The following is a 24,449-nucleotide window of genomic DNA, read 5'->3' on the forward strand; positions in this document are numbered from 1 at the left end:
AAATGATCCCAGTCCCTTCACCCACCTACTCTCCATCTACTCATCCACCCATCTACCCATCCTCCCATATATCCATCCTTCCATCCACATACCCACCCTGCAACTCAACCATTCACCTGTCCCTACACCTACCCATTCATCCATCACCCACACATACTCTCCTACACAGCCCTCTATGCACACTCACCCACCTATTTCTCGGCCCATTGACATAGTTACCAGCTCATCTACCCACTCATCCTCAGTCTATCCAGTCATCTAAACAATACTCACCCACCCCATTCATTCACCTGTCCAATAAAGAAGTATGAAGCAAACACCTACTTTGCCCCACTGGCTGAAAAGGTACTCCCTCACTGCATCCACATCGCTAGAGGTAGATGGACTCTGACTCTTCTTTGAACTCCTCTCTTTCCCCCTCTCCTAGACCCTTTACAACTCCATCAAGAATGAAAAACTGGAATGGGCGATGTGAGTAGTGCCCATGAGCACAAATATGGGGAGAGAATTACCGGGAGTGGGGCGAGGGAGTGGCTGATGGTACAGGGAAGTCATGCTGGTTACTCTCCATGGTGCTGATTTCTCTCACCCAGGGCCCTGGTGACCCCTGACCAGCTGGCCAGCTCCTGCTGTTGAGTTCCCCTTTGGATTCATTTCCTGTCTTGATAAACAGTGTGCAGTTTTATAGCTATGGAATAGATTAATCTGACTTAGTTTCATGATGTTCACAACAGGGTTTCTGTTCAGGGGATATTGCCACTGTTTTCAATGATGATATCTCTTTCCCCTTGGGGAGGTAGACAGGCATGAGCTCTGAGTCCCTTCACAACTCTAGTAATATGACCATATTGAAGTGGTGACTGCTCTTGGCAATGAGGAGATGTGACTGCCCCCTAACTTCTTCCCCTGAGAGGGCAGTGAGACCTGGAGGTACCCAGCTATCTGGAAAGAGGTGTGGTGACCTTGATGATTGGGAAGACTATAAGAGGCTTCTGGGTAAAGTTGCCACCCTGCTCTGCTGTACTCCCCAGGGCAGCCTGGGTCTTGGGGTCCATGTGAAGATCCCAGGGAGGGATCGTTAGGAAACCCAACCCAATTGGGGAGAGCTGGCATTTTTCTACCAGGGCTCCAGTGGGGAACCTAGACTTTAGGGGCCTAATCTACTGACCTTCTGTCCCTGGGACTTGGGCAGTCTGCCCATGGGTTACTTCTCCCTCGGGCTTGGCTTTCAGAGAGGTGAGGGAAGATCAGGGGATAAGTCTGAAGGTGGTAAGGTCTCCAACTTTGTGATCAAAGGTGAAGATTGGAGCTTGGAGGCCAAAAAAAAAAAAATTTCAGAGGACAAAGGTCAGAATTGGAGACTCAGGTCAAAGGTCTGGATCTATGGTTGGAATTGAAACCCCCTTATCTCTGTTCCTCACCTCTAACTGGCTTCCAGAGGAGCGTTTGGTGGGGAGAGGGCATGTTGGCATGGGGATGAGGCCTCTGTGGAGGTGGTACTGAAGCCTAGTACTTTCCTAGTGATGAAGATGAGCTGAGGAAATCACTCTCTGAGCTGGTGGATGACAAGTTTGGGACAGGCACAAAGAAGGTGACACGGATCCTGGATGGTAGCAACCCCTTCCTGGATGTCCCTCAAGCTCTCAGCGCCACCACCTACAAGCATGGTGTGCTGACCCGGAAGACTCACGCCGACATGGATGGCAAGAGGAGTGGGTGTCAGGCGGGGAAGGGGCATGGGGAGGGATGCTAGTCCAGAGAGGGTCTGCACCCCCTTGGGTGCTCCTTTGGGAATGCACATGCCAGCAGACATGTAGGGGAACACAGGGGAGGAGATACTGGGATGGGTGTTATGGCCACACTACCCACGCTCCCCACTCCCTAGCGCCCCGTGGGAGGCGTGGCTGGAAGAAATTCTACGCGGTGCTCAAAGGGACCATTCTGTACCTGCAGAAGGTGAGAGATTCCCCCAGAATCTTTACTCAGGAAGGGCCAACTCAGCCCCTGCCCAGAGGGTCCTGGGAAAGGCCTAGCACTTAGGCAGATCTTGGATCCTCCCACATCAAGGACCTGACTTTGGCTCACCGAGGGCTTTGGTGGTTTCAGAGAAGGGCCTTTTAAAGGGGGTTTCAAAGGAGTAAGGCCTGTTCTAGCTTCTAGGGCCAACTGGGTGCTGGGAGGAGTGTGTGATGATTCTTGTTGAGGTGGGTATGGTGGCAGCAGCTGAAAGACAGTGGGATGTGTAGGGACAGAGAGAAGGAGAATGACAGGGAGGGACAGTGAGGGTGGAGGTACGGGTCAGCAAACCAGAGCCTGGTGATGACAGAGACTTGCCCACCCCTGACCTGGCCTGTCCAGGATGAGTACAGGCCGGACAAAACCCTGTCCGAGGGTGACTTGAAGAATGCCATCCGTGTGCACCACGCTCTGGCCACCAGGGCCTCTGACTACAGCAAGAAGTCCAACGTGCTCAAGCTGAAGACAGCTGACTGGAGGGTGTTCCTCTTCCAGGCACCGTAAGTAGAAGTGGCATCCCCTCGCTCAAACCCTGGGCTCAGGACCTGCCCCACACCCTTGCCTCATCTACCTCAGGGGAGGTGCCCTTAGCTTCCCCTGCACAGCAGCCACGAGAGCAAGTGTAATTGCTTGGTACAGACAGCTCATGTCCCTCCTGACAGCAGTGTTTCTCAAGCGTGATCCCTCAGCATCTCCTGGAAAACTTGTTAGAGGAAGTTCCCTGGTGGTCAAGTGGTTAAGACTATGCTCCCAATGCAGGGGGCACAGGTTTGATCCCTTGTTGGGGAACTAAGATCCTGCATGCTGCCCAGTGTGGTAAAAAATAGCCACCAGACTTGTTAGAAATACAGTTTCTGTGGTCCCACCTTCAGTTCAGTTCACTCGCTCAGTGCTGTCCAACTCTTTGCGACCCCATGAATCGCAGCACGCCAGGCCTCCCTGTCCATCACCAACTCCCGGAGTTCACTCAGACTCACGTTCATCGAGTCCGTGATGCCATCCAGCCATCTCATCCTTGGTCGTCCCCTTCTCCTCCTGTCCGCAATCCCTCCCAGCATCAGAGTCTTTTCCAATGAGTCAACTCTTCGCATGAGGTGGCCAAAGTACTGGAGTTTCAGCTTTAGCATCATTCCTTCCAAAGAAATCCCAGGGCTTATCTCCTTCAGAATGGATTGGTTGGATCTCCTTGCAGTCCAAGGGACTCTCAAGAGTCTTCTCCAACACCACAGTTCAAAAGCATCAATTCTTCAGCGCTCAGCCTTCCTCACAGTCCAACTCTCACATCCATACATGACCACTGGAAAAACCATAGCCTTGACTAGACGGACCTTAGTTGGCAAAGTAATGTCTCTGCTTTTGAATATGCTGTCTAGGTTGGTCATAACTTTTCTTCCAAGGAGTAAGTGTCTTCTAATTTCATGGCTGCAATCACCATATGCAGTGATTTTGGAGCCCCAAAAAATAAAGTCTGACACTGTTTCCACTGTTTCCCCATCTATTTCCCATGAAGTGATGGGACTGGATGCCATGATCTTCATTTTCTGAATGTTGAGCTTTAAGCCAACTTTTTCACTCTTCACTTTCACTTTCATCAAGAGGCTTTTTAGTTCCTCTTCACTTTCTGCCGTAAGGGTGGTGTCATCTGCATATCTGAGGTTATTGATATTTCTCCTGGCAATCTTGATTCCAGCTTGTGTTTCTTCCAGTCCAGCATTTCTCATGATGTACTCTGCATATAAGTTAAATAAGCAGGGTGACAATATACAGCCTTGACATACTCCTTTTCCTATTCGAAACCAGTCTGTTGTTTCATGTCCAGTTCTAACTGTTGCTTCCTGACCTGCATACAGATTTCTCAAGAGGCAGGTCAGGTGGTCTGGTATTCCCATCTCTTTTAGAATTTTCCACAGTTTGTTGTGATCCACACAGTCAAAGGCTTTGGCATAGTCAATAAAGCAGAAATAGATGTTTTTCTGGAACTCTTTTGCTTTTTCCATGATTCAGCAGATGTTGGCAATTTGATCTCTGGTTCCTCTGCCTTTTCTAAAACCAGCTTGAACATCAGGAAGTTCACGGTTCACGTATTGCTGAAGCCTGGCTTGGAGAATTTTGAGCATTACTTTACTAGCATGTGAGATGAGTGCAATTGTGCGGTAGTTTGAGCATTCTTTGGCATTGCCTTTCTTTGGGATTGGAATGAAAACTGACCTTTTCCAGTCCTGTGCCCACTGCTGAGTTTTCCAAGTTTGTTGGCATATTGAGTGCAGCACTTTCACAGCATCATCTTTCAGGATTTGAAATAGCTCAACTGGAATTCCATCACCTCCACTAGCTTTGTTCGTAGTGATGCTTTCTAAGGCCCACTTGACTTCACATTCCAGGATGTCTGGCTCTAGATGAGTGATCACACCATGGTGATTATCTGGGTTGTGAAGATCTTTTAGACCTCCTGATTCAAACACTGGAGGTGGGCCAGCAGTTGTGTTTTAATAAGACCTCAAGGTGATTCTGATATGCACTGAAGTCTTTAAATACAAGGCAGATGGACTCTTTGTAAATCATCCTCCACTTAAAGTTGGGGTGATGGGCGCAGAAGACTCACCCTATGGTTTCTCCATAAGGCCTTCTTTCTACGCCGCTGCACCTCATCCTTCTATGACTTGAAATTCGGGTTTCATGTGCAGATGAACTTAAAAGGGGGGAGACTGGCAGGTGAACTCTGAGGATAGGAGTGGACTTGGACATGCCGGACCAGGCAGTAGGGGAGGGCCGAGAGGGCAGAGTCGGGGTGACCAGTTGCCCAGCTGCCTCTGACCTCCCCTGCTGGTCTCAGATTCACTAGCTTCAGGCCACTAGCTCTGGACCTGGCTGGGCAGCTTCATTTTCACACGGAAATCCAGGTCTTGTCTGGGAGCTGGGACAGAAGGGAGCTCCCTACACAGACATGACCAGGCCCATCAGCTCCCATCCTGCCACCCTCCCTCTCCCCTTTGCCCACCTACATGGAGGTCTTTGTGGCCTCTCTGTACCTGGCTGTGCTGGGTGCTGGGTGGGGGATAGGGAGTCCTATTGTGAGAAGCCAGTGCACCCTCCCCTTCCTTCCCGTCCCCAGGAGCAAAGAGGAAATGCTGTCCTGGATCCTGAGGATCAACCTGGTGGCTGCCATCTTCTCAGCGCCCTCCTTCCCCGCTGCCGTCAGCTCCATGAAGAAGTTCTGTCGGCCTCTGTTGCCCTCCTGCGCTACTCGCCTCTGCCAGGTACAAGCTCCTGAGCTCACGACACCACCTCCTCTGGCCCCTCATTCAGCAGTGTCTACCCAGTGCCTGGTCCTGGGGTGAGAGACAAGTCGAAAGAGCAGACATTCTCCTCCATCCCCCCACCCACACCCCGACTTACACACGGGGAGACTGAGGTCATACCCTGCATGGTGGCATGGGTGTGCCGATGGCGGTGTGTCCAGTGGATGTGTGGTCTGTGGGTGTCCTGTGTGTCTGGTTGTGAATGGTTGTGAGTGTGTGTGTCGTGGGGAGCGAGTGACAGGCGAGACTTGGAGAACCCTTCATCCAGCTGCTTCCCTCATCTACCCTTACATGTTTCTTTGTAATCCTTAAAAATCTCCTGGGATTCCCAGGTGGCTCAATGGTAAAGAATCTGCCTGCCTGTGCAGGAGCCAAAGGAGGCATGGTTTTGATCCCTGGGTTGGGAAGATCCCCTGGAGAAGGGAATGGCAACCGACTGCAGTAGTCTTGCCTGAAAAATCCCATGGGCGAGGAACCTGGTGGGCTACAGTCCATGGGGTTACAAAGAGTTGGACACGACTGAGTGCACACGTGCACATGTGCACACACACACACACACATCAATACTCCATTTTTCAGGGATTTTTTTGAGAGGAGAGGATAAATGCTGGGCTACTACTTGCATAGTGGAGAGTGGGTCAGAGCCATGCTTTCCATCCTGTCAGGGCCCTTTCCTGATGGGCCAGTGTCTGGGGTCTGGTCTGTGGAGCCCCTGGGGCTGCTGCTTGTGTCCACAGCTGTGCCAGCACTCTTGGTGCTCCCACACAGGCACACTTACCATTCAAGTACACGCATGTTTGTGTGTATACACACATACACATACACATACGCAGCCCAGTGCCCATATGGCACAAAAGGGTCTGGCTGTCCTGTGGCGGGTGGGGTGTACAGTTCACCTGTCTGGTAGTGACAGTGTCTCTGTCTTTGGGTGTGATCCTGGGTCTGTGGCCTTCAGATGTGTCTGGACATGAGGTATGAGAGGCTGTGTGCATCGTATGAAGCCTGGGGCACCGGGCTGAGTCTCGGTGATTGTGTGTCTATGTCAGGGAGTGCGCACACACGAGAGTGAGGGCCTCGCATCTCCTGAGCCTGCTGGGGAGGCTCCGGGGGGAGCTGATGCCGATGGTGGGAGGGGATGAAGGAAGGCGGTGGAGTTGCACTCTTTCAGGCACAGACCTGGCTCTGCCCCTGCGTGTTGGATGGCCTTGACAAGTCCTCGGTTTCCCCTTGGGGGAGCAGCTCTCCTTTGGATGAGGCCCACCCCTATGACCCCCTGAGGGTGGGACCTCACCGTCCACGACTGATCTTTGCAGGAGGAGCAGCTGCGCTCTCATGAGAATAAGCTGAGGCAGGTGACTGCAGAGCTGGCTGAGCACAAGTGTCACCCAGTTGAGCGGGGCATCAAGTCCAAGGAGGCTGAGGAGAACCGGCTGAAGGAGCATTATCTCACGTTTGAGGTGGGCCCATCACAGGAGGATTTGGAAGGACAGGGCTGGGGCAGGAGGAGGAGGCCAGCTTCTCCTTCCACATCTTTCCACAGCCAGGGACTCCTGCTTTGGGAGCACTCCACTTTGGGGGCTCCCCTGAGGTCATGAACTGCAGTCACCTGTGGGCCAGTCTCTGCACAGCCCAGCTGCACAGACAACTCACTTGTCTATCTATCAGAGACCTCCCTGGCCCTCTGCATCCTTCTTCAAGGCCCTGCTTCACCTCCAATTTCTGCATAGGCCCAGCTTTTCGGGAAGCTTCTACAACCAAACCACAGAGCTCACAAGCCCTCTCCATGTGACTTTCCCCCCTTCACATCTCAGGTGCCTCTCTCAGTGGGTTTATCAAGCAGAGCACCTTGGCCTCTCCTTCTGAGCTCTCCCTTTCTTCTGTTTTGTCTCTGCCCCCTACCCTGCTTCTGCCCTACAGTGTTCTGCCTTCATTGTATGAAGGATGAGGGTAGACTGAGGGGAGGAAGGCAGGAACCACTTGTCCATTTTGGACTGACCTGCACATGGGGGTGGACAGGTATAAGAGAGGCTGAGACCAAGCCAGGAAGTCCCTGGAGTGGAGGGGCAGGGAATCGCCCATCTCAGTCTCTAGATTTCCACACTGACTTTCTGTTGTGGTATAGAGGAGAGAGGAAAGATAAATCCTGCCTTTTGGAAAAACATGATGCTTTATAGCTTTCGGAAGCCTTCTCAGATCCACTCTCTGCAAGGTAAAAAATAACCATGCTGATTGCCAGGCATGATTCTCTTCACTTCCCTTATGTTGACTGATTTAATCCTCATATCAACTGTATGATGTGGGTTTGTTATACCCATTTTACAGATGGGGAAATTGAGGCTTGGAAAGGTTGGATCATGTGCTTGAGGCGACACAGTTAAGTGAAGGAGTCAGGATCCTACCCAGGTGACTGATTGTGCCTCCAAAGCCCTGGTCTTTCTCACCCTCAGCCTGGCTTAACTGGCAGGTGAAGTGGCAGGGCAGATGGACAGTAGGGGTGGGTAGAGCCCAAAACGAAGAGCTTTTCAGTTTCTGTGGCAGAGCTGGGTGAGAACAGAATCTTAAGACCCTTAGTCCCTGCCTCTCCCACGATGGTGGTGAGGGCCTGAAGCTCTGAGTCAAGACCTCAGACACTGCCAAACCTCCCTTCTAATTGTTTACCAACTTATAGCCCCTTTAATAGCTCATGAACACAGCTTTCTCTCCATACCCTCAGCAACACTGGACATAGTCTTCGTTAATATGATAGGTTTAGCAAGTGGTGTCTTATTGATGTTTTAACTTGGTTTAAAGTTTTTAAAACAATTTTGATTTAAAAAGCATAGTGTAAGATTGATCATGGTTAAGGTTAAGGAATCAATGGTTAAGGAACCATTTTAAGTATGATAGTTCAGTAATGTTAAATCTTTTCATATTCTTGGGCAACTTATCTCCAGAACTTTTTCAACTTCCAAACTGAAACTCTATAGCTATTAAACAACATATTCCTCAGAACCTTCCTCCTGGCCCTAGTCCTTGACTACCACAGTCCTACTTTCTGTCTCTATGAATGTGACTACTCTAAGTGCTTCATACAAGTGGAACCACAGAATTTATATTTTCGTGACTGGCTTGTGTCACATGACATAAGGTTTTCAAGCTTCACCCCTACTGTAGCATGTATCGGAATTTCTTTCCTTTTGCTCTTCTGTTGTATTTGGACACCACATTTTGTCTGTCCTTTCATCGGCTGATGCACATTTGGGTTGCTTTGATCTTTTGGCTACTGTTAATAATGCTGCCATGAACATGGGTGTGCAAATGTTTCTTTGAGATCCTGCTTTCACTCCTGCTTTTATGTCCAGAAGTGGAATTGCTGAACTGTATGGTAATATTATTTTCACTTTTTGAAGAATAACCACACTGTTTTCCATAGTAGTTGTATCAATTTACATTCCTACCAATAGTGTACTTGGATTCTAATTCTTCAACATCTTTATCAATATGCTTGTTACTTTATTTATTTATTTTTTTGGATAGTGGTTATCTTAATGCATGTGAGGTGATAATTTCATTGTGGTTTCAATCTGTATTTTCCTGATGGGTAATGATATTGATGGAGAAGCTCTATGTAGTCAGCAAGAACAAAACCTGGTGCTGACTGAGGCTCAGATCATGAGCTCCTTATTGCAAAGTTCAGGTTTAAATTGAAGAAAGTAGGAAAAACTACCAGGACATTCAGGTATGATCTAAATCAAATCCCTTATGATTATACAGTGGAGGTGACAAATAGACTCAAGGGATAAGATCTGGTACACAGAGTGCTTGAAGAACTATGGACAGAGGTTCGTAACACTGTACAGGAGGTGGTGACCAAAGCCATCCCCCCAAAAAAGAAATGTGAGAAGGCAAAGTGATTGTCTGAGGAGGCCTTACAAAAAGCTGAGGAAAGATAAGTGAAAGGCAAGGGAGAAAAGGAAAGATACACCCAACTGAATGCAGAGTTCCAGAGAGTAGCAAGGAGAGATAAGAAGGCCCTCTTAAATGAACAATGCAAAGAAATAGAGGAAAATAATAGAATGGGAAAGACTAGAGATCTCTTCAAGAAAATTAGAGATACCAAGGGAACATTTCATGCATGTTGTGACATGACATTTCATGCAAAGATGGGCACAATAAAGGACAGAAATTGTAAGGACCTAACAGAAGCAGAAGAGATTAAGAAGAGGTGGTAAGAATACACAGAAGAACTATGCAAGAAAGGTCTTAATGAGCTGGATAACCATGGTGGTATGATCGCTCACTTAACTAGAGCCAGACATCCTGGAGTGTGAAGTCAAGTGTGCTTTAGGAAGCATTACTATGAAAAAAGCTAGTGGAGATGACAAAATTCCAGCTGAGCTATTTCAAATCCTAAAAGATGCTGTTGTTAAGGTGCTGCACTCAGTATGTCAGCAAATTTGGAAAACTCAGCAGTAACCACAAGATTGGAAAATGTCGTTTTTCATTCCAGTCCCAAAGAAGGGTAATGCCAAAAAACGTTCAAACTACCATACAGTTGCACTCATTTCACATTCTATCAAGGTTATGCTCAAAATCCTGTAAGCTAGGCTTCAACAGTATGTGAACTGAGAATTTCCAGATATACAAGCTGGGTTTTGAAGAGTCAGAGGAACCAGAGATCAAATTGCCAACATTTGCTGGATCATGGAGAAAGCAAGGGAGTTCCAGAAAAACATCTACTTCTGCTTCATTGACCATACTACAGCCTTAGACTGTGTTCAGTTCAGTTCAGTCGCTCAGTCATGTCTGACTCTTTGCGACCCCATGAATCACAGCATGCCAGGCCTCCCTGTCCATCACCAAATCCTGGAGTTTACCCAAACTCATGTCTATTGAGTCAGTGATGCCATCTAACCATCTCATCCTCTGTCGTCCCCTTCTCCTCCTGCCTTCAATCTTTCCCAACATCAGGGTCTTCTCAAATGAGTCAGCTCTTCGTATCAGGTGGCCAGAATATTGGAGTTTCAGCTTCAACATCAGTCCTTCCAGTGAACACCCAGGACTGATTTCCTTTAGGATGGACTGGTTGGATCTCCTTGCAGTCCAAGGGACTCTCAAGAGTCTTCTCCAGCACCACAGTTCAAAAGTATCAATTCTTCGGTGCTCAGCTTTCTTTATAGTCCAATTCTCACATCCATACATGACCACTGGAAAAACCATAGCCTTGACTAGACAGACCTTTGTTAGACTGTGTGGATCACAACAAACTGTGGAAAATTCTTAAAGAGAAAATTCTTACCTATCTCCTGAGAAGCTTTATTCCAGTAAAGAAGATACAGTTAGAACCGAGTGTGGAACTGACTGGTTCCAAATTGGGAAAGGAGTACGTCAAGGCTGTATATTGTCACCCTGCTTATTTAACTTATATGCAGAGTACATCATGGGAAATGCCAGGCTGGGTGAATCACAAGGTGGAATCAAGAATTCCAGGAGAAATATCAACAACCTCAGATACTGGCATATATACATACACCTCAGATATTCTACCACTGTAATGGCAGAAAGTGAACAGGAACTAAAGAGCTTCTTGAGGAGGATGAAAGAGGAGAGTCAAAAAGCTGGCTTGAAACTCAACATTTAAAACATTAAAATCATGGCATTCAATTGCATCACTTCATGGCAAATAGAAGGGGAAAAAGTGGAAGCAGTGACAGATTTTATTTTCTTGGGTTCCAAAATCACTGAAGATATTGGCTGCAGCCATGACAAACCTAGACAGCATATTAAAAAGCAGAGACATTACTCTGCTGACGAAAGTCCATATAATCAAAGCTATGGTTTTACAGTAGTCATGTATGGATGTGAGAAAGCTGAGTGCTGAAGAATCGATGCTTTTGACTTGTGGTGCTGGAGAAGACTCTTGAAAGTCCCTTGGACTGCAAGATCAAACCAGTCAATCTTAAAGGAAATCAACCCCAGATATTCACTGGAAGGACTGTTGCTGAAGCTGAAGCTCCAATACTTTGGCCACCAGATATGAAGGGCCGACTCATTGAAAAAGACTCTGATGCTGGGAAATATGGAAGGCTAAAGGAGAAGGGGGTGGCAGAGGATGAGATGGTTAGATAGCATCCTTGATTCAATGAACAAGGATTTGGGTAAACTCCAGGAGTTCATAGAGGACAGAGGAGTCTGGTGTGCTGAAGTCCATGGGTTGCAAAAATTGGACGTGACTTAGCAACTGAACAACAGCAGCAAAATGATGCTGAGCATCCTTTTTTTGTGCTTATTGGTCATTAGTGTATCTTCTTTGGTGAAATGTCTATTCAAGTCCTTTATACATCTTGAAATTGGGCTGTGTTTTGTTGTTGAGTTCTAGGAGCTTTTTCCCCCTTTTAATATTCTGGATACTAGACCTTTACTAGATTAATGATTTGCAAATATTTTTCCCATTCTGTAGATTGCATTTTCATTCTATTGATTGTGTTCTTTGATACAGAGGTGTTTTAAATTTTGATAAAATCCCATTTGTCTATTTTCACTCTCATTGCATATGCTTTTGCTATCATATCCAATAAGTCATTGCCAATTAATTTTTATTTTTAAAATTATGAGTTAAATTTCTGTGTATGCCCTTTGCCTATTTTTAAAATTGTTTATCTCCTTTTATTGATTGGTGAGAACTCTCTAAATATCAAAGAGAGAGTCTTTTGTCATATAAGGTACAAATTTTTTTTTTGCAATTTGTTGTTTATCTTTTGACTTTTTTTTGGCCTTTCTCTGCTCTTTTCCCAGAAAAGCCGTTATGAGACCTATATCCACCTCCTGGCTGTGAAGATCAAAGTTGGCTCTGATGACCTGGAGCAGATTGAGGCCCGGTTGGCCACCCTGGAGGGGGATGACCCTTCACTCCGCAAGACACACTCGAGCCCTGCCCTCAGCCAGGGCCATGGAACTGTGACTGGCAGCAAAGCCCCGAGGGATACCACTGGGCCTGATACTTAGCTGGCAAGGATGGGCAGGCCTCAGAGGCAGGCGATGCCCCTGGAGGGGCCAGTGAGCACAATTCCAGCTAGGGGCCACTCAGACAAGCTGCAGACAGTTGTTAGGCAGCCAGAGGGGTGTGGAGAGCCCTGCGGGCTAAGGAGATGGAGATGCTATTCATGGTGTCGATCTTGCATCCTAGGGCTGCTCTGGGCCTTAGAGCCTGTCGTCAGCCCTCACCTCCCTCTCCACCCTGGAGCCTCAGTTTGTAGGCCAGTTGTGTGCATGCTCTAGACACCATCTCACTGGAGAAGCAGGAAGGGCGGTTGGCTTCCGAGGCTCTCCTCTTCTCACAGTTCCTCCCCTCATCTCCCTTGTTTCTGAGGGCAGGTCTCAATCCCAGGTCTCAGTTTGGACTACCACCCCTTCTCCTCCTTCCTCTGCATTGACCAGCAGCAGGTCTGCAGACCACCAGCACTGTCCAATTCTCCCTCCACTCAGCAGCGTTGGGAACTGCACCTTGTGCTCCTGCCTTGCCCGGCAACAAGCCAGCTCTCAGGCCTGTCCCTCAGTGCCAAGCTCACCTTCCATCCATCAAGACCACTCCTGCTTTCTTTTATAATGACATAAATGTATATATATAAGAATTATATACATATATAAACTACCCCTTTAGAGATGGTTTTGGAACTAATATCAGAGGATGAAATGAGGTATGGAAAAGCCTATCTCAGATACACTTGTTAGTGAGGAGGGCTGCTTTTTGGCCCCTGGAGGCTCTGACTCTCTGGAAGAGAAGATAGAGATAGTGTGACCTCCTCTCTCCCTGTTTCCCCTCTTCCGGCTGACCTGTGATCTAAACTGCTCTTACAGTTAATGCTTTGGAATAAATAGTGTGTGTGCGTGCTGCCCCGTCTGTCCCACAGGTGTCCTGGGGTGTGAGTGGGATGGGACCGTGGCCCTGCTTATATTTTGGTCTTTATGTTGGTGCTGCCAGGTCTCTTGGGCCCAGAGGTGACCTATTGTACAGATCTACTGTTACAGGAATAAAAGACACTCTGCCTTGCAAATAGCCACTTGTCAACAAACCCAAAGATGTTTGGTGGGGGAAGCTTATGGAAGCCATTAATTCTTGGTCTTGAGGAAATGTGGAATGACAAGTTGTTGATTGTTAGGCTGATATTTCTTACACTCTTTGAGTGACTCAGAAATGCTAGTTAAGGACATGTCTTATCCTTAGATAAGGAAAGGATTATTTGCCACGTGATGATCACAGACTAGCATCTTTTAAACCCTGCATTCCTCAGACTGACAAGTGGTGGGGGTGATGGCACCCTCAATGCAACTGTGATGAATAAATCCTTTCTATTTTTTAAACAGATTACTGTAGTTTGGCCAGCAGTTTGACCTCAGTGGTAATATATTTAGATAATAAGATAAGCCAACCTTGCAACTAAGTACCTGACATTTACAAGCCCACTCACATTTGATGCAAGGGACCTGTGAATCTGTGGAGAGATGTAGTGATTTAAATACAGATTATTTAATTTGGATCAGCTGAGTGTATTTTATAACCAAACCATCTGGCACCTTCATTTTGCTGAGGGGAAGTTAATGTTCATTTAAGTGAAATTGAAAGAGCAATGTGGCAACATAAAAAGCTCTCTGTACTTTTTCCCTATGCTGTCTCAAAGATCCTTTGAGTTTGGGGTCTGCTTCCCACCCTCCACCTCTTGAGGGTGGGTAAGTGAAAGCAGAGGAGCAGGCTCTGTCCGCTGCAGACAGGTGTGCTTCCCTGAGCACTAGTTGTGCCTCCCATCAGTTAAAAAAAAACTTTTAGTTCACTTTCTTAATTGTATAATTATTTATTATAAATTATATACATGTACTACTGTACTAAAATATTATGTACATTATAAAACATACACAAAATAGAAATTTTAAAAAGATGAGATGAAAATAAATCTAAAGCAAAGTTCTAATTTTTTTTTTCTGCATTCCAATGGACCACATGTTCCCCCTGCTCCTATGTCCATTTTCCAGGACTGTCCAAATCCAGAGCCTTGGAGGACAGCAGGTGAGATGCAATAAGTGGTTTGCGCCACCTGGTGGTCCTGGGAAGTGGCTGCAGGCTCAGGGACCCCTGGGGGCTGACCCTTGAGGACAGCCTCTCTTGAGCCTCCATACAGTCATTCAGTGAGATGAACAGCGCTGCACATTGTGCTGGGTGCTGGGGATACTATCGTGAGAAAAGGATTGACCAGATCCCTGTCCACACGGGGCTCACAGTCTAATGGGGAGGGAGATGGTCAGTCACCATTCCCATCTGGGACTCTGGAAAGGCTGGGGAGACAAGACAAAAATGACCTGGGTGAGAAAAATTGGAGGAGTGGGGAAGAGTGACTCAGGAAGCCGCCTGAATGTCCTAAGTGCTCCTGGGGGACAGGATGGTAGTAGTAAGGCCCTTCTTAGGGCTATACTTCTTGGTAGGCCATACTAAAGATGCCCCAAAGCAGAACTGGAGAGGCAGAGTGAAAATGGGGCCTCTCTGGCCACCCCTGCTCCTAGGTTCCATTCACACCTGTGAATGAACAGGTGGCTGATAGAGTCAAGGAAACTGATTAGATTCTGGCCTTAGACTCTCTGCAGGTATCTTAGAATTCAGACCAGATAATAAAGGTACCAAGTGGGATCATGTGAAGGTCAGTGAGTTTATCAAGAAGTTATTCAGAATTAATTGGGGTGACATGAGATAGATGGATTTACTGCAATCATGGAGGTGGTTTCTGACTAAAAATTTAGAAGGTAAAAACTTAGGGCCCTCAGAAGGATCAAGTGAGTGTACTAAGCTAGGTCATGAAAAGGGCAATGGGTTCATTGAGAGGTCATTCATAATTAGTTGAGGTCACAGAGAGGTCAGTGGGTTCACCAAGAGGTCATTCACAATTACTTGGGGTCATAGGTCAGTGTGCTCAGAGTCAGGGAAGTGGTTTCTGAGTCAAAATTTAGAAGGTAGGTAACTTGGGCCCTCAGAAAGGTCAAATGAGGCCACAAAGCTGGATCATGAACAGGGCAATGGGTTCATTGAGAGGTCAGTCACAATTAGTTGGGGTCATAGAGAGGTCAGTGGGTTCACTGAGAGGGCATTCATAATTACTTGGGGTCATAAAGAGGTCAGTGTGCTCACTGGAGTCAGGAAAGTGGTTTCTGAGTCAAAATTTAGAAGGTAGGTAACTTGGGCCCTCAGAAAGGTCAAATGAGGCCACGAAGCTGGATCATGAACAGGGCAATGGGTTCATTGAGAGGTCAGTCACAATTAGTTGGGGTCATAGAGAGGTCAGTGGGTTCACTGAGAGGGCATTCATAATTACTTGGGGTCATAAAGAGGTCAGTGTGCTCACTGGAGTCAGGAAAGTGGTTTCTGGGTGAAATTTTAGAAGGTAGGTAACTCAGGCCCTCAGAAGGGTCAAATAAGGACATTAAACTGGGTCATGAAAAGGGCAATGGGCTCACCAAGAGGTTCATTCAGAATTAATTCTGGGTTTTCATACAGATCAAAAATCACACAGAGAGATTACTGGCTCTCAGAAAATTTTAAAGCCGATAGCCAGCACAAGGATCTGGATGAGATCATCAGATAGGGGCTGGAGAAGTCAATGATTTTCAGGTTTGTATAGCACTTAGTTCATTAATTTTCTTTGTTTCTTTGTAACAGGTCCTCCCCCACCCCCCACCATGTCCCCACATAAATACATGTCTAGTTCTTTACTTTTCTATATCATCTCCCTTTCATCCAGTTTTTGCCACTCTCTGTGTGACTCAAGAATGCAAAGCACAGGACATGTTCATCACCATCATCAAATTTGCCACTAATAGGCATTTATCACATGCCAGAAGCAATCCTGGGTGCTTTATATAATCTCTACAGCAATGCTTTGAGGTAGGTATTAGCATCACCATTTCCCAGCTGAGGCAAGTGCAGCCTAGAGAAGTCACACAGCAGAGCTGGAATTTGTGAATTCAGGCCCTCTTGATCCCCAAGCAGATTCAACCCTAGGCCTCTCCATCCTTCTTGTCGGTAGGTCTCTGAACTGACCACACAAGTTCTGGGCTCATTGTGTGCATGCTCACACATCAACCACCTGAACTCTTTGGATAGCTGACTCCTTTGTGTCTGGCTGGAATCTAATGGTTCCTAGTCCTGGGTACTGACTTAGTAACATTAATCAATGAGGGAAAAGGCTCACCCTGGACCTCCATCTGCCTTCTCCATGCCTGAGATCATGTATTCTCCATCAGAGACTGCAAGTTTAGACAGGCCTTGGCTTTGAGGGGGTATAAAAAACCCCAGCACCTGCTGGCAGCTGAGGGTCCCCATTATGCCATTTTCATGTCCAGACTTTGCCTGTGACATGCCTGAGGCCCCAAGGGTCATCTTGCCTCAGCTGCTCCAGTGCCAACCTTACAACCCTTCCCTTCTCACCCACCTAGGCCCGGAAACTCTTGCCTCATTCTGCCCCCTGCAGCTCCAAGGCAGGAACTGGGTCAGCGTTCTGAGGCTGAGCTCAAAGCAGAGTAATCTGCATCAGCCCCTTGGCCAGGTTCCCCAGCAGCCATGGAGTGGTAGGGGAGAGGCGTTGGGGGACACCTGGTGAATGTTCTCAGAACAGGGAGGGGGGTTGGATCCCATTCTGAGAGTTGGAGCCAGGGAGGGTCTCTTTCCCCCCAACTGCTTCAGATGGTAAAGAATCTGCCTGCAATGCTGGAGACTAGGGTTCAATCCCTGGGTCTGGAAGATCCCCTGGAGAAGAGAATGGCTACCCACTCCAGTATTCTTGCCTGGCGAATCCCATGGACAGAGGAGCCTGGTGGGCTACAGTCCATGGGGTTGCAAAGAGACACGACTGAGTGACTAACACATTTCCTCCCAGGAACTGCTCTGGCTCTCTCCAACCTCCACACCAACATCCATCCATCTCCATCACAGGTATTCATCCTCTGTCTTCCCTCCTCACCTAGGGGCTAGGCACACACAGTCAAACATGAGTTATTTCTGATTTTATTTATAATATAAAAATGTTCAAGTGTCAACAGTCAGGTGTTTGGACATTTCAGGGGCAGGGTTCCCATTTGTTTAGGTGTTTTGTTTTTTTTTTAAACAATAACCTTTTTGACAAATTAGCAGTGGACCCAGTTTTGTGGGGTGGGGAGGTCAGGGCTGGAGAGGAAGTAGAAGTCATAGTGGGGTGGGGGATGGGAGTCCGGCTGTGAGAAGGAAATGGTGTTACTTTATTGCTAAAAGGGAATCAAATACACTGTTGAGTGGCTCTTCTCGGTCCCAGTGTGACCATGCATCCAATCTAAAGAATCTGAAATGCAAAGGACATGCAGGCGTAAAATAGAAAAGACGACCTGTAAACGAAGGTGCTGCAGAGGACGGAGGGGCGTCCTGGAGGCCACAGGGGAGGAGCCGACAACACTGGGGCCCTGGCAGAGCTGCCCCCTCCCCCGCAGAGGCTGTTGGGAAGACCTCTTTCTCAGAGCCCCCTTCCTTAGCAGCTGTGAGGAGCGGGGAGGCCCCCTCCCCATTCTGGTTGCTGTCGCTGGGCCTTAGTCTCCCCCTGGACTTTACCTGACCCCAACTCTAGTTCCAAGCCTAGGATCCCCACCCACAGCTAAGGGGGACCAGAACTCCAGATCTTACGAGGGGGCAAAAGCTACTCCGGACCTCACTTTCTTCCTTGGGACCCTCCTACCCTCGCCCCCACCCGAACCCAAACACATGGCCTCTTTTCCCTGCTTCCTCTTCACCACCCTCCACCCCTGCCCCCGCCAGTTTGGGATCCTACATTCCCCCAACCCCACAACCCACACTTCTCTCCAGGAGCTCCAGATTAGCGTACAGCAAAAGGCACCACAATATAGGTTTCTATTAAAGAGTCAAAAAATTGGCCCATCTCTTTTTTTTGTTGTTTCTTTTTTTTTTTCTGAAGCTGTAAATCAGGATGTTACATATAAATAGTTTCCCTATAAAAACGTCTTTGCCGTTAGCTAGTATTATAAGACAATTTTTGCTAAAATGAAAATAAAACATTTTGTTATACCTTTTTCCTTTTATAGAAAATAAAAATATTTTTATTTCTTTTTTCCTCCTTTCTCTCTCCAGTCGGCGGTCTCTGTTCTCCTTAGAGACAGTGGGGCGGGCGAGGCGGAGGGGGCGAGGGGGCCCTAGAGGGGCCCCGAGTCCTGCTTGCCCCGTGGGAGCGGCCCGCGGCTGTGTCTGCTGCTGGCCCGCGTGCTGTGGCTGTCCAGGGAGTAGTAAGTCCTGCTGTCGGCCGCCTGGCACAGCGGCGGCGAGTCCGAGCGCAGCGCGTCGTGCGCCGCGCGCAGGCTGAGGAAAGGCGTGCTCTCGGCAGCCAGCGCCCCGTCCGCGTCGTCCCCGTCGTCGTCCGAGGCCGAGGCCGAGGCGCCTCCCGAGCCGCTGCTCAGCGACAGCGAGTCCCGCGCCGCGCGTGCGCGTTGCGCCGCCAGCCCGTTGAGGCGCGAGCGGCGCCAGCGCCGAGGCCCCGCTGACGTCCTTCGGGACGCGCCGCGGGCCCGCGGCCGCGGCGGCGGCGGCGGGGGCGCGCACTCCTGCGTGGTCTCGTACTCGTCGTCCTCCGGGATGCGGAAGGGGCTGGCGGGCAGGCTTCCCAGGCTGCCGCCCAGCGCGCAGGCCCCTCGCCGCGGCCCCGGCCCCGCTGCGGGGTAGTAGTAGCTGTCGTAGCTGCGCTGCATGTCCGCGCTGGGCCCAGGCCCTGGTCCCGGGCCGGGGGGCGCCGGTTGCCGCAGGAGCGGCTGTTGCTCCGCCAGGCGATAATTGATGGGCGCGGCGGGAGGCAGCGACACGGCGTGCGCCGAGTTGGGGGACGTGATCTCAAAAGTCGGCACCTGCGTGGCCAGCGAGTAATGGAAGTCCACGGGAGAGAGGCGCGCGGGCGTGGTCAGGGCAGACACGTACCTGCGGGGAGAGGCAGAGACATGGGCCGGTGGCCAGGGGATGGGACCTGACGCAAAGCAGCAGTCTAGCCCAGGGTCTCTCCCGCAGGAGCCATGCTGGTATTCCTCAGTGACCCTAAGCAATTTCCTTAGTTTCTCTGAGCCTCAATTTACTTATCTGTGAATCAGGAATAAACACAGTGGTCATTCCATAGCATTGTTGGGTGATTCCTTACACATATCAGTGGTCCTTGGTTGTGGGGATGTTCAGTCACCAGTGTTCCTGAATAGTTACTTTGGATCAGGCTTAGGCTGGGGCATTTTACGTGTACCAGTTCATCTAATACAGTAAATCTGTAAGAGGCTTCTATTAATGCCATACTACTCCTTAGGAAACAGACTCAAAAGATTTAAGTGACTTACTGAAGGTTCACACAGCCAGGAAGTGGCCAAGCTGGGATGTGAACCCAGGCCATTCAGGTATGACCCAAATCAAACCCCTTATGATTATACAGTGGAAGTGACAAACAGATTCAAGAGATTAGATCTCTTAGAGTGCCAAAGAATATGGACAGAGGCTCGTAACACTGTACAAGAAGTGGTGACCATAACCATCCCCAAGAAAAAGAAATGCAAGAAGGCAAACTGGTTATCTGAGGAGGCCTTACAAATAGCTGAGAAAAGAAGTGAAAAGGAAACAAGAAAGGGAAAGATACACCTAACTGAAGGCAGAGTTCCAAAGAATAGCAAGGAGATATAAGAAAGCCTTCTTAAGTGAACAATGCAAAGAAATAGAGAAGAATGGGAAAGACTAGAGATCTCTTCAAGTTGAGGTATCAAGGGAACAATTTCACGCAAAGATGGGCACAATAAAGAACAGAAATGGTAAGGACCTAACAGAAGCAGAAGAGATTAAGAAGAGGTGGCAAGAATACACAGAAGAACTGTATAAAAAAGGTCTCAGTGACCTGGATAACCATGATGGTGTGATCACTCACCATCACTCAGCCAGACATCCTGGAATGTGAAGTCAAGTGGGCCTTAGGAAGCATTACTATGAACAAAACTTGCTGAGGTGATGGAATTCCAGCTGAACTATTTCAAATCCTAAAATATGATACTATTCAAGTGCTGCACTCATTATGCCAGCAAATTTGGAAAACTCAGCAGTGGCCACAGGACTGGAGAAGATCAGTTTTCATTCTAATCTCAAAGAAGGGCAAAAGCCAAAGAATATTCAAACTACTGCACAGTTGTGCTCATTTCACGTGCTAGCAAAGTAATGCTCAAAATCCTTCAAGCTAGGCTCCAACAGTAGGTGAACCGAGAATTTCCAGATATACAAGCTGGATTTACAAAAGGCAGAGGAACCAGAGATCAAATTGCCAACATTTGTTGGATCACAGAAAAAGCAAGAGAATTCTAGAAAAACTATAGTCCTGTTTTGTTGACTCTGCTAAAGCCTTTGACTGTGGATGGCAACAAACTGTGGAAAATTCTTCAAGAGATGGGAATACCAGATCATCTTACCTGCCTCCTGAGAAACCTGTATGCAGGACAAGAAGCAACAGTTAGAACCAGACATGGAACAATGGATTGGTTCCAAACTAGGAAAGGAGTACATCACGGCTGCATATTGTCACCCTGCTTATTCAACTTATATGCAGAGTACATCATGCAAAATGCTGGGCTGGATGAATCACAAGCTGGAATCAAAATTGCTGGGAGAAATATCAGTAACCTCAGATATACAGATAATACCACCCTAATGGCAGAAAGTGAAGAGGAACTAAAGAATCTCTTGATGAAAGTGAAAGAGGAGAATGAAAAAGCTGGCTTCAGAGTCAACATTTAAAAAACTAAGACTGTGATCTGGTCCCTTCACTTCATGGCAAATAGATGGGGAAACAATGGAAACAGTGACAGACTTTATTTTCTTAGGTTCCAAAATCACTGCAGATGGTGACTGCAGCCATGAAAAATAAAAGATGCTTGCTCCTTGGAAGAAAAGCTATGACAAACCTAGACAGAGAATTAAAAAGCAGAGACATCATTTTGCTAACAAAGGTCCATCTAGTCAAAGCTATGATTTTTCCAGTAGTCATGTATGGATGTGAGAGTTGAACCATAAAGAAGGCTGAGCACCAAAGAGTTGATGCTTTCAAACTGTGGTGCTGGAGAAGACTCTTGAGAGTCCCTTGGACAGCAAGGAGATCAAACCAGGCAATCGTAAAGGAAATCAGTCCTGAATATTCATTGGAAGGACAGATGCTGAAGCTCCAGTTTACTTTAGCCATCTGATTCGAACAGCAGACTCTGAAAAAGACCCTGATGCTGGGAAAGATTGAGGGCAGGAAGAGAAGGGGGAGACAGAAGATGAGTTGGTTGGATGGCATCATCGACTCAATGGACATGAGTTTGAGGAAACTTTGGGAGATAGTGAAGGACAGGGAAGCCTGGTGTGCTGCAGGTTCATAGGGTTGCAAAGAGTTGGACACAGTTGAGTGACTGAACAACAACAGGCAGAAACCAGGACTCATACTGCCCAATTACTCATTTTAGTCCCTGCATTCAGCCACCCCTGTGATTTGGACTCCCCTTCCCTCAGGGACAGTTCATCCCTTGGCTGATGGCTACAGTGGGGAAATATTCCTTTTTAAGGTGAAGCTAAAATCTGCCTCAGGGAAGTGACTGCTTCCACCTCAAGTAGCAGCTCAGCCCAGAGCACAGTTACCAAGAGCACACTGAAGCATCTCTGGTTAGAGCTAAAGAGCACCAGTTCCTTCAAAAGTTTGCCCTTCCAAATACCTCCCAGTTTGGGTCCCTGGCACCAGTCCCTTTTCTTTCTCCACATTCCCCTTTCTGGGTAAACCAGCCTCTTGCCCAGCCATTGTCTGCCTCAGGACAGGGACTCCCACCTCCTTGCATCTCTTTCAAATGGTAGAGCTGGGTACCTCACTGCTCCCTCAAGTCCCTATACTGTTTTTCTGAATCATCTGACTCCCCTGTCTTCCCTCTTCCACATTTCCACATGTACATCCATCAAGTCTTATCCATTCCCTTTCTCCTGGATCATACCCTCCACCCCGCTCTACTCCATCCTGGGACTGGATGTTCACTCTGGTCATGCCCCAACCCCAGGATCTTTCCTTCTTCAGCCTATGCACTTCCCAGAAAAATCTTTTAAAGTCACATCTCTGCTTTAGGACGCCCTTCCTGCTTACCCACCCAGGGCTGTCTATTTAGCCCCAGCCTGCCTGCTTACGCTCAACTCCCCTCTCCCCATACCTCGAGGCACCTCACTCACCAGCTCTGTCCTCAGTGCCTCTGCTGGAACTGCTCATGGTGTTCCCCTCGCCCAGAAGTCCCTCCCAACCTTTCTACCTCCACGCATCAAGGAATCCTATTGCTCTTGTTACTGTTGATAACCACAGCTCCACCTAGTGAGCACCAGCTTCATGTCAGGTATCAGACAAAGAGCTTTGCGCTTGATCTTAGGTAGCCTTCCTAAGAGCCACGAGACAGGTATAATGTTCACTGTTCTACAGCTGAGGAAACCAAAGCACAGAGGTGATCAACGTGCCCCAAGTCACACAGGTGGTGGAACTGGGCTTGGAAAGGTTAGTATTAGAAAAACCTAGTTGCTTCTCAGAGCCTGTGGTCAGACTGGCTTTCTCTGACCTAGTGGGGTGTTCTATGTTTAGCATTTTTCATGGGCAGCTGGGAGCTTCAGTGGTTTGTGCCCGTGGCTGGCATGGAATAGGCTGAGTTGAGCCTTCTCCACCCTAGCCTGGAGTTCCTTGTGAAAATGGAAGTGTTAGTCACTCAAACATTGTATCTGACTCTTTGCGACCCCATGGACTTTAGCCCTCCAGGTTTCTCTGTCCATGGAATTCTCCAGACAAGAATACTAGAGCAGGTAGCCATTCCCTTCTCCAGGGGATCTCTCCTACCCAGGGATCAAACCCAGGTTGTCTGCATTGCAGGCAGATTCTCTACCATCTGAGGAGTTCCTAGTACCATGCCCCTTTTTTGCTCTCCTCCCAGAGATCCTACTTGCCAAGGGGCCATGTAAGGGCTGAGCAAGATGCAGCCTGGCCCCTGTGACTCCTGCCTGTGAGTCAGGGAAGAAGGGGATTTCCTGGTTCTCACTGCACTCATTGCTTGGGAACCCAATGGCATCTTGATCCATGGGGGCCTAGTCGCTGATGCTTCCAGGGCCTCAGGAATTCTTGGCTCATTCCCATCCTGCACTGATCAGTTTCCTCACAGACAGCCTCTCTTCCCACTCTGTCATCTGTTTGATCTTGGTATTTGTTTCTCCTGGGACATGGGGCCTCTAGGTGACACCAGCATAGGGTGACCATATGTTCTGGTTTGTCCAGGACAGCCCCTGTTTGTTCCTGATGTTCCAGTGCGATTATTAATAACATTCTCTTCTCCTCTGAAAAGTGTCCTAGTAGGACAATTAAATAGTCTTAACACACCAGGGTCTACTGGCTGGAGTCCCAGCCTATCATTAACATGTTAATGACCCTGAGCAGAACACTGAACTTTTCAGGGACCTTGCTTGCCCATCTGAAAAACGGGGATGAGGCTCTTTGGAATGTTTCTGAGGTGACCACAGGATCGGCCCCAGGTCAGTGGTGCCAGCTCCCGGGCTGAGGTGGGTGCAGGTCACAGGGACTGACCTCTCACTGTGTGGGGAGTCGTGCAGGGAGTCTATGGAGTCGTGGTAAGGTGGCACGGCAGCCCTGCGCCGCTCCTCCAGGCTGTAGGCCGCCGCCCGCAGTGCCCGGGCCTCCACACACGCGGGGCTGTTGCACTTGCTGGTGCCCACTGATGACAGCACGATGCCCGACTGGGAGTCAGAGGTCAGGCTCTCAGAACGGTCCAGGCTCCATGTGTGGCTCTCATGCCTGGAGAAGCCAGGTGGGAGTGACATGAGGGGACAGGAAGGGGTAGGGCAGCCCAGCACGTGTGGTCCCAGGCCCACCCCCGCCCTGGCTCTTCACTCCTTCTCAGTCTCCCTCAGCTCACTGGCCCCTACTCTGGGCTGATGTGTGATGTCATAAATGCTAAATCCCAATCTAGGGAGGAGGCGAGCTGACGGCCTGTGGGTGGGTGTGCTGTGGTGCACACAGCCCTCTTCCTTTCCTCCCTGCAGCAACCTCTCCTTGGTCTCCTTGGCTG

General features: G+C 48.5%; 2 protein-coding genes across 2 annotated transcripts in view; one reads left to right on the top strand and one right to left on the bottom strand.

The window, feature by feature from the left end:
- Nucleotides 1–12,299, top strand: part of PSD2 (pleckstrin and Sec7 domain containing 2) — a 38,558-nt gene extending 26,259 nt beyond the window's left edge. Inside the window, exons 8-14 of the mRNA XM_052643296.1 lie at nt 428–471; nt 1,522–1,712; nt 1,886–1,956; nt 2,359–2,516; nt 5,129–5,273; nt 6,629–6,772; nt 12,090–12,299. Coding sequence (XP_052499256.1) covers nt 428–471; nt 1,522–1,712; nt 1,886–1,956; nt 2,359–2,516; nt 5,129–5,273; nt 6,629–6,772; nt 12,090–12,299 — 963 coding nt within the window. The remainder of the gene's footprint in view (nt 1–427; nt 472–1,521; nt 1,713–1,885; nt 1,957–2,358; nt 2,517–5,128; nt 5,274–6,628; nt 6,773–12,089) is intronic.
- Nucleotides 12,300–18,506: 6,207 nt separating this feature from the next.
- Nucleotides 18,507–24,449, bottom strand: part of NRG2 (neuregulin 2) — a 194,972-nt gene continuing 189,029 nt past the window's right edge. The window contains exons 10-11 of the mRNA XM_052643932.1: nt 23,948–24,175; nt 18,507–19,278 (exon numbers count right to left, since the gene is read on the bottom strand). Coding sequence (XP_052499892.1) covers nt 18,507–19,278; nt 23,948–24,175 — 1,000 coding nt within the window. The remainder of the gene's footprint in view (nt 19,279–23,947; nt 24,176–24,449) is intronic.

Source organism: Budorcas taxicolor, chromosome 7 (assembly GCF_023091745.1).
Source record: "Budorcas taxicolor isolate Tak-1 chromosome 7, Takin1.1, whole genome shotgun sequence".
Lineage (NCBI taxonomy): Eukaryota > Metazoa > Chordata > Mammalia > Artiodactyla > Bovidae > Budorcas > Budorcas taxicolor.